This window comes from Corapipo altera, unplaced genomic scaffold, assembly GCF_003945725.1.
Source record: "Corapipo altera isolate COAL_440 unplaced genomic scaffold, ASM394572v1 61411, whole genome shotgun sequence".
In the NCBI taxonomy this organism is placed as follows: Eukaryota; Metazoa; Chordata; class Aves; order Passeriformes; family Pipridae; genus Corapipo; species Corapipo altera.
Genome location: NW_020884875.1, coordinates 27,191,620 through 27,202,265, shown reverse-complemented (window position 1 = coordinate 27,202,265; position 10,646 = coordinate 27,191,620). Strand labels below are relative to the sequence as shown.

The 10,646-nt window shown below is 38.6% G+C and overlaps 1 protein-coding gene across 3 annotated transcripts in view; it reads left to right on the top strand.

The window, feature by feature from the left end:
• Window positions 1–3,357, top strand: part of SLC28A3 (solute carrier family 28 member 3) — a 38,239-nt gene extending 34,882 nt beyond the window's left edge. The window contains exons 18-19 of one of the 3 annotated variants that reach the window (XM_027635271.1): window positions 1,438–1,561; window positions 2,837–3,357. In XM_027635271.1, coding sequence (XP_027491072.1) covers window positions 1,438–1,561; window positions 2,837–2,939 — 227 coding nt within the window. In that variant the 3' untranslated portion in view covers window positions 2,940–3,357. The remainder of the gene's footprint in view (window positions 1–1,437; window positions 1,562–2,836) is intronic. The other 2 variants (XM_027635272.1, XM_027635273.1) reach the window with 2 other exon arrangements.
• Window positions 3,358–10,646: the final 7,289 nt, after the last annotated feature.

Here is a 10,646-nt window from a genome sequence, read left to right as displayed (position 1 = left end):
TCTTCCATTATGTCTTTTTGCCTTTTTTTTTTTTTGGTTAGTTTGTGCATAACACGACTCATACGCAAAGCTACAGAAATAGAGAAGTCATTTTGGAGTAGAAACAGAAGAACTGGAATGAAGGAAGACTGTAAAAGAGAAAGAGTGAGGGGGAAGCTGAACAACTCTTTGTCTCAACATTAAATTGATATTTAGGTTGATATTATTTCCACAGAGAACCTAAGTTAATGAAACAGAAATGTGACTCAACAACAGATTCTTAATTTTTGAAGTCTCACCTTCAAGCTGAGGGAAGAGTCACAATGCAACAACCATTTTAGGGGTAAATTATAAAGAACATAGTATTAATGATTCCAAAGATTTAATTAATTGATCAGATATGATTCAATAGATAAAATTTATCTCCATCATTTAGCAATCACTTTTCCAGCTCTCTTCCCTGAGTATGTGATATACAAAATGTAGCTGAAAACACCATGGCTGTGTCTACCACAAATTCCCTATCCCTTTTTGATCACCGTATCAACAGAAACATACACATTTTAAGGATAAGCCCACACTATTTTCTGAAGCTTACAGAACCAGTACACCTGAAATGTCTTTAGTCTCACAGCCATCCATAGCATTTTAACACATGACACTGCTCTGCATATCTGAGGAATCAGGAAGACCTACTAAAACGTATCATTTCATGATACTGATCTTAAGAATAATATTGTGAACAGCCACTGGGAAAATCTTTCCAAAATAATAAAATCTGCTTTAGAAAGAAAATTGCATTCCACCCACTCCTGCCATGGCAAATGCTTTCCTTATACCTAGGAGAAGGTAGAAGAGCCAAGCAACTTCTATTACCCCAGTTCTGACAAGAACATACTAAAAATGTGTCCGAGTTGCACAACACCACATGAGTTGTCACTTTCATATCCCGTGTCTCCATTACTGCAGTGAGTGTTGATAGTACTGTTTGCAGAAAAATTTCAGGAATATCTATGAAAGCAAACTATCTCAATTTAAAACAAAATAAAAGGTTCTGTATTTATTTGCACTGCTAAAAACGCAACATAGCTCCATTTTAGTTAATGAAAGAACACTGATACAGCAGTGAGAAAGCCATTACCATAACTTTTAGTGTAATTAAAAGGGGTAAAAAGCTAAAGTGGTTGAGGTGTAACAAGTTACTGTAGTTTAGTTTCTACATATAAGAAGTGAATACATTTTTGGGTTTACTCCTTAATCCAGTTTTTTAAAATTATTCAGATTTTTTCCCAAATCCCACAATTAGAGGTTTTTAATCTTGCACCTTTACAGAACCATCTCAAATGGTGACTTTTTATCAAACAAAATTGCTCATTTGATCATGCCCCCATGACTCACATCCCTGTGTTTTATCTTCCTCTTCATTACTCATCAAGAAAATTGCTACTTACTTCACAGGAATGCTGACTGTCTCCAGTCTGGAAGTTCCTTGCCACATCTTATTAGGAAATGCCTCCAACCTCACAGATTTCCCTGCCAAGAGCATAAAGCTAGTGGAATGTTGCCACCGTCTCTTCACTAGGTATTAAGGAACTCTTTATCCTCTGTCAGCATAATTTAGTGAGCTCATATATTCTCTGAAAACCTTTTTTTTTTTATATTTTTGGTATTTCGCTTTTTTCCTTGGACACCTCTTTTCCATGAACTTGTATCTTTTAAACAAATGAGTATTTTAATGCTGCTGAATTGTTTTCCTTTTCTTGGGGAACTTTTCTGTTACAAGCACAGACAGAACCAATACACAACTGAAAATATCTTTGTTCAAACCTGAGCTATCCAAAAGACTAAAGATAGCTTATCATACAAAGATTCAGTGGCCTAGTTCCAGTTCATCTCAAATATTGACAAAAAGATAAATATTTGTACTAGCATAATGTTTTAGCTAGACACATCACCCTCACTGCCTGTTTGCCACAAGAGTTTTCTGTGGAAAGAGGTACCTTGTTTCATTTACTTGGCACCAAGACTAGTAGAAACTTGAAATTTCTTACACTGTTTAACTCCTTTTGTTAGGAATCAAAATTCCAATTCTAATTTCAGGGTTTTTTTCTCTATTATTCTTTTGACAGGTATATTTCTTCCTTCTGTGCCTTGTATCTTTGAGCATGGGCATATACAATGTGTAAAGTCTCATCTTTATGGTAAAATTTTTAGATTTCAACTATTCACAAAAATGTAGTTTAAAAAAATTACTCATGGTAGTATCAAGACCACCAGCTTCTGCCTGAACATCAGTGCTTGAATATCACTTCAAAGAATTTTTGTTCTTGCAACCTGATGTTCCAAAGGAGTTTATCATTACACTGAACCATTGTAAAAAATGATTACATAGTAAAAATCATCGGTAGGTACATTCCATCATTTTTATTTCTTCCAACTTTTGTGAATCACACTGATTTTAAATCTAACAGGTGGCTACAAAAACAGGAACCTGCTCTATTTTCAGCAGAATCAATACTGAGCAGATGCAAAAACATTTAATGGAGGAGTGACACCCTCAATCATTTCAGTTATCTAGGAAGATATAGCAGAGACATGAAGACTTTATACAGAAAACCATGCATTATCCTCATAAAAAGAGAGAATGGCTGGTGCTTGGAAAGTCTTCTCTATTTAATTTCTTATGAAAATTTTAACACATTTAAAGTGCTTTGGAGAAAGTATGTCTGCCTGTGTGTATGTGCATGTGTGTGTATGCATATACTGCAGAGAAAAAGAGACAAAAAATACCACTAGGATATTCTGTGATTCTGTGAAAAGGAGTTTATCTGATTTCTGCTTTTATCTCCTTCCCCAGTGCAGATCATTCGGAGAAGATCTTTCCTGAGGGAAACTACAGTTTGAGTTCCTGGAAAGTATGTTGCCAGATACTGGGTCAACCTGCTTCTAAATGTACTTAGATTAAGTTCCAATTTTTCGTGGGGGATAGATTACAAATAAGAGTTGTGTTCCTTAGAAGAAAGGAAATAAAAAATTTCCTTTGTAACAATAACTGTGAATTTCCCCCATGTGATCTTTATTTTCCATCTCTTACCAGCCCAGTTCCTCTGACTTGCTTGGTATTACTCATGAACTAAATTGGGATAAATGCAAGACATCTCTTGCTGCAGATCTCTTCTTCTTACAAATTAGAATAGAAGAACATTTCTAAGCCTGATTCTCCTGATTTCATTTCTATCCTGAAACTGATCAATCTATCAGGTTGAACTACTGTAGGCATGAAGAAAATCAGATTCAGAGGATTTGGTAGCCACTTACAGAAAGCTGTGAACTAGAAATAATATTCAGAACTGCCATCCATTCTAATAGTATTTCTGCTCTTTTTGATAGCATAGAAGTGTTTACTGTATGAAAATAAATAACTCCGTTTTCAAAAATCTCTGCACATTCTGCAAAGATAACTATGGTTACATATATATATATATATAACTGCCTGTTATGAGTAGGTAACTATGACTGCATGTGAATTGAGCTGCTAACATGTGGTATGCCTCACCAGCTTGGCTACTGAAGCACCGAACTGGGGAGTAGCCACTCTATACCCTAGTCTCCTTCTTTTGTCCACAAGAGAGTGCAGGAGGTTGGTCTATGTTTAGAGTCAACTACATGAACAAAATGTCCAAACTCCAAGTAAAGTTTCCTGTATTGATTCTTCTAAATCTTTGTTTTTAACCACTGTGAAAATTGATCCTGGAGTCACGAACCAGGAACTTTTACCCACATTTGAACATTATCAAATGTGAGTAAACTCGGGTCATAACATGACTATTCTCTGTGAAAACAACATTAAAGTAGAAGACTTCTAAAGAATCCTTTTGAGGAGGAAATTGTTATGATTTTAAGCTTCAGATTTTTCATAGACTCCAAAACTGAGAAGTTCTTTGCAGATTGAGATGGAGTGAGAAATATTCCTATCCTATGACATTGTAAATGCTAAATACTTGGGAAGAAAGCAAAGAACTAAAGTAAAGGAACATCAGAGAATCCTGACATACCCTCCTAATAAAAATTGTGCAGAAGGTCTATTCTGACAAAACAATTACTAACTTTTCAATCTTTCCTTAGTTACTGCAGAGTCTATTCCAAGAAATCCAGATTCATAACCTTAGACAGTTGCCAGAACAGCTATTTACAGAGGGGATTGATTTAAACTTACTTTAAAAGATGGTGGTTTCCTGTAAAACTCAGTTTATTAACCTTTTCTCTGAAGAAATTGTCAGTATTATTACTACTTTTAATTTTTATCACTGGTTTCATATTGTTAGGTGTTTTTCTTTGGCCTCATCCATCTAGGTATAGCAGACTGCATGTCAATCTCAGTTTTCAGGGCTTTTAAAGAGTGTTGACAATCCTGATTATGGCATATATATGCTCATATATACTTCATGCAAACCCATCCTAAAGAAACTGCATGGGTTTGATCCACAATTTTTCTCCAGCTTGCTGGTTATAGCAGGATTTATCTTTCAAATAAGCTTTGAGTCTGAAATAAAGAAATACATTATTTCAAGGAAAATTAATTGGAAACTTTAGCTCTCACTGTCAAGCAGAACAGTGTTCTGTTTCCAAACCATCCCTAGTACTCTCCCTTTTTGCTACTCCCTACTATGCTCTATTTAATATCAACCTTTTGAAATGACCACTCTTTCCATTCCCACTATTGTATACTGGTTAAAAGGACTACTCAGCCTAGTAGATACAACCATACATGAACTTCTAGAAAATCCTCTCACATAGCTTAAGGTAACAGTCTTCCTCCCACAGAAGAGATGTGGTATATTTCTTTTCCTTTTTAGGACTCCTCTAAAGAAGGATTAGATGGAAGGCAATTTTTGCAGAGTATACATGACATTTCCCTACCTATACCTGGTCAAAGAGATTGCCCACCTAGTTTGCTAATGGCTTAGTCAAAAGACAATATACATGGGACACTGCATCCTAAATGTAGCAAAAAAAGCCATGAAAGCAGGAGGGGATTGCTAAGAAGTACCATCATGCATTCAGGTAACTGTTTTCCCTCTGTCCTTGTGATGGTGGTAGGAGCTCAGTGTAGAGCTCTTTGTGTTTGTTTTGACACAAAAAGGGAACAGTACATTTCACCACCCTGGAGTTAACCTGGCATCCTGGACCCTGAATTTTCAGCACGCAGGAACACAATTCCGACAACACTGGAGACAATGAACCTGCATCACAGACCTGAAAAGAAACATATGATTTAATCAAATGCTCACTACACATATGGTGGGTAGACATGGGTGAACACCGGGTGCTCACCAAAGCTGTTCTATCCCTCTCCTCTGCTGAACAGGTGAGAGAAAACCCGGTAAAAGGTTTGTGGCCTGAGATAGGGACAGGGAGAGATCACTCACCAAGCACTGTCATAGGCAAAAAGTGACTCAACTTGGGGAAAATCAATTTAATTTGTTGCTGGTAAGTCAGAATAGGATAAGGAGAAACAAAACCAAATCTTATAAATACTTTCCCCATGTGCCTCCCTATACCTTGGGATCAGTTTTACTCCTGATTTTCTCTACCTCTACCCCCTCAACAATGCAAGATAATGGGGAACTGGAGCTGTGGTCAGTTCATCACACGTCCCTGCCGCTTCTTCCTCATCAGGGGGAGGACTCTTCACTCTCTTTCCCTGCTCCGCATGGGGCCTCTCCAACAACAGTCAGTCTTCCACAAACTTATGCAATATGAGTCCTTCCATGGGTTACATTCTTCATGAACTGCTCCAGCATGGGTCTCTTCCCAAGGGTGCAGTCTTTCAGGAACAGATTTTCCAGCATGGTTCACCCACAGGATCACAAGCTCTGCCAGCAGTACTTCAGTGCAGGCTTCCCATGGGGTCATAGCCTTCTTCAAGAAACCACCTACTCCAGTCTGGGTCCTCTAGGGGCTGCAGGTGGATCTCTGCTCCACCATGGCTCTCCATGGGCTACAGGGGAATAGCCTATTTCATCATGGTCTGCAGGGGAATCTTTGCTCTGGTGCCTGGAGCACCTCCTCTCCCTCTTTCTCCACTGACCTTGGTTCTTCAAGGCTATTTCTCTCACATATTCTCACTCTTTTGTCTCCTTCTTTTGCAGCAGGTTTTTCCCCTCTTCTTAAATAGTTATCACAGAGGCACTGCCACTGTCACTGACAGGCTCAGCCTTGGTCAGTAGTGACACTGTCTTAGACCCAGCTGGAACTGGCTCTGTTGGACATGTGGGAAGCTTCCAACAGCTTCTCAGAAAAGCCACATCTGTATCACTCCTCCTGCTACCAAATCCCATCCACGTAAACCAATACACTATACACATATAGATTCAAAGATGTAAATTAACACTTTGTAAATGATTCAAAAAGAGATGAAGACTGTGTGGAGGCATCCCTGGTTCAAAGGTCTTGTAAAAAAGAGAGAATTTAACCAGCTTTGTTGTTATTGGTATGGTAGTGCACAATAAGTTGTAACTAATGCAGATGAAAAGTGAATGAAGCATTGGTGGCACGACTCAATTTTTCACCCACTGGATGTCAGTACATATCTAATTTCTTTGTACTGTAGCTTTCACAGGATGTCAGTCATTAGAAGTCACTGGTAATAATTCCAGGAAAACTTTTACACAGTTCTGTGTTCAACAGTTCCAGGAAATATACTGTGCAGCCTTTATCTTGCTCAGAACATGTACCATCAATGAAAACTATCCTTAATTTAAGACGAAGTTCTCTCTGGCCCCAGTTTAGAAAAGTACTGAAATACGTAAATGAGGCAAACCTAGCAGATAACAGGAACATTTCTGTTTTAATTAGCTGAGAGGCAGATGGAAATAACAAGGACATTTTTGAAGGAAACTTCAAAATTCTACATCCCACAGCATCACTTCAAACCTGTATACCTTTGTGAACGTGGGAGTCATTGACTACGTGTTGCCATTTAACCTGGCATGTAGCTAAACACCATCTGGTTGCTTGCTCACTCCCTGCCGCCACTAATGGGATGGTGAAGAGAATTGGAAGAAAAAAAAAAGTAAAATTTGTGAGTTGAGGTAAAGGTAGTTTATTAGAACAGAAAGTGAGGGAATAATAATCATTAATAATAGAATATACAAAAGAAGTTATATAAAAGGCAATTGCTCACCATCCACTGACTGTTGCCCACCCAGTCCCCAAAACTGTGGCCCCCAGCCAACCTTTCCCCCAGTTCATATAGCAAGCATGGCACCATATGGTGTAGAATATCCTTTTAGACTGCTTGAGTCAGCTGTTCTGGTTGTGTTTTCTTCCAGCTTCTTGTGCTCTCCCTGTCCAGCCAATTCACTTGTGGGCTGGTATGAGAAGCTAAAACATCCTTGACTTAAGGTAAGCACTAAATAATGAAAAAACATTGTGTTATCAACATGGTTTTCATCCAAACCACAGCACTGTACCAGCTACTACGAAGACAAGTAACTCTATCCCAGCCAAAACAAGAACAGAGAGACAGGTCGTACACAGCAAGTTACAGAGCCAAGTCAGTGTTCTCCAAAGCAGGTATCAGCTTGTTCTCACAAAAGACATGAATAGAGAGGGGCAAGATATCAACGATACAGTATATGAATACCAATTCTTTTCTTCTGCAGACTGAAACTGTTTTTGCTTTGCAGTGGTCAGACTTCCAAATTGAACTAGATACAGGTAGCATTAAAACCTCTTAAGTAAGTTACTCAGCAGTAACAGGTAGGAAGGTGTCTCTGAACCTCAGACCTACCAGCAGTGGTAGAAGACTGTGTCAAGGGCATTGAGGAGTGCATGGGAAGCTCTTGGTCCTTGTGATGTACATGGCATTGGAAGCACAGCCCTGTTTGGCAGCCATCAGCACAGCTCGATATGCCCTGAGAGCAGCTGAAGTGAAACCTCAAGTTTGGAGTCTGTGGGCACAGTTCATCCATGTGGCACCATCCCAATTCTGTGAGCAGGCCTGCAGAATAAGTGGGCCTGCTGCAATCCTAAACTGTTATCTGATATCAAACATAAAAACAAGTGGCAGGTCACAAAACTTTGAGAGGCTGAATCAAAGTCTCTCATTTGCATCAGTCTAAACTTGATGGATCTCCACTGAAGCTGGAGTTATCATACACTTCTATCAGTGTAAATCACACATTAATTGTTTCCTTGGATTTTATTCTAATTTCAAGCTGGTTTTAAAGTCTTACAGGTGCACAGAAGCCAATGAAAGTACTTAATTTGTTCCACTGTTGTGTATTGGTCAGTACACATGCTTCTGTTTTGCCTTGTGGAGCTCTGAATCTGAAACATGAGAATATGAACCTAGAAAACAGACTGGGAAAACCAATCTCCTCTTTAGATCACGATGGTTTTATAGAGAAGGGGAAAAATCAAAGCATTTCTTGTTGCTATGGCATTGTGCAGCATAGGGATTCACTATAGCAACTAGTGCATTACCTCAAAAAACATTGATCAGAATGCATGTGTTGCCATGGTTGCCACAATGAATATTTTATTTTTGCTATATTGATTGATGTCTTTGATGTCAGGTGGCTAGAAATGTGAGGGAGATGAGAACACCCCACATGGCACTGGTGTTTGTTCCCTGGTGGTAAATATAGATGGCAGTTTAGGACCACGATTTTCTAGATGAAATAAGAAAATTTTGAATTTTTACATGCAAAATCTTGCATATTACCAGAATTAAATATAGTAAGAAACATCATATTTGGATCTTCTTGCTTACTTGTTTTCTGTGTGCTAGCGAAGTGTTCCTACCTCAGTAGAAAGTGCATTGCAACAATTCTGTGACTTCCTACAGAATATTTTGAGTTGGAAGGGACCCACAAAGATCATTAAGTCCACCTCTTAATTGAATGGCCTGTATAGGGATCAAACTCACAACCTTGCTGTTATTAGGACTGTGCTTGTCCCCATATTAGGGAGAATGGCCCCATTTGTAGGATAATAAACTCGGATTTGTGTCCACTTTTGAGTTTTGTAACAGACCCTGTTTTAACTTGGGAAGCTTTCTCAGCTCTGCTTCTGGTCAGTGTGTGTTGTTAGAAGTTGTGTTACAGCAAAATTTTTTAGACAGCGAAAATGGGACAGCGGGACTTTCACAGTTGTAGGATTATACACCCAAGAAGTCTCTCCATCTGATTCTTTGCTGGAAAGTAAAGAGAAACTATACATTACATGCCTAGTTTCTGTCAGAGGCTCTCACACATGGATCAAAACAGATATAACTCCACCAACCTGGTTCTTTGCCTAAACTAGCAGCTCTGGTTCAACTAAAGAAAGAAGACTGGATAGGTTCATAACAATGTTATTTCCTCTCTCTAAAGAAAAACTATTACACTGCTGTAGCATCTTAAACAACAGCAGGGACACAAAAATTTGGTGTCTATACCAAATGACTACTTTTACATCTCACAATCCCACTTACCTTCCATAGTTACATATCTTTATAACCCCAGATAATCCAAGCATCATTAACTGCTGACTGAACTTGTGTCACGAAACTCTCACTTAACTGTAGTTGGCTATTTGGTCATATTACAATAATTATTACATAGGGAAACACTCTGAAGTCTCTCACCTTTTCATCTTGAATAATTTTTGTGTGACAGGTATTTCCCCAAGAAGCCACTGAAAAAAAAGCCTTTATCTTTTTCAATTCAGAATACTGTGTAAAGGATATCCACTCCCGAATTTTTTTTGAATAATCATGTCCAGGCATTTCAAAACAGAAATTAATCTTTGCAGCTACGTGCTATTTTTTGCAGACAGCTCAGCTGAAGTCAGTTGATGTATCTTGTGAACTATACACATTTACCTTACTTAACTGATTGTAGCATCTGACTTTACCTGAAACCACATAGGAGAATCTGCAGATCTCCCCTAGAACTCTCAATTCTCTCCTTGTGCTACCTGATCACCGTAATAAAACCATAGCAGAGCCCAGACCGAGGTTTCAGGTTAGGCTTCATTCAGTGTTGAATTCCCAAACCTCTTGCTTTCCTCCTTTCATCCTTTCTTCTGACCATTCCACGACTTCACAAGAGCACTGTTCACATATTGCTTTCTCTATCTGCTAGTTTTGATCATCTTTGTTTTGATTTCACGCATCACCACAAGGTGCTGGAATTTTTCCTTCTTGGATCACTAGGTGGCAGAACACAATCAGTAAAAGCTCTTTGCAAGAAAATACATAGGGATACAAGTATCTAGCCTCTTTACTTATATATATGTGGCCCACCTGGGGTTTCTGTTGCTCGAAATTTCATGTTGTATACTTTGATTACTGCATTTTCTGGTAATGTAAAAATATCATATGCTTTGGCCAAGGTGGTTTGCTTTTAAGGGATCACTGTGGGCACTTTTTATAGCTCCACTTTTCAGAGTGCCACACAAATTGTCTGTGCCCTGAAGATCGTCTTTTCTAAAATTATGCCAGCTGATTCTCACAGATTTCTTATCACCTTTGTACATTGTATGCAGCAAAAACTTGCAGTAGATGGAGGCGTGGAGAGGGTAGTTGTGCACACTGCTACTATATTCTCATTCTACTTAGCTGCAGATAATATGCGGCTAAAGATTTCTAAAACACGTGAATGGCCCACAACATTTTA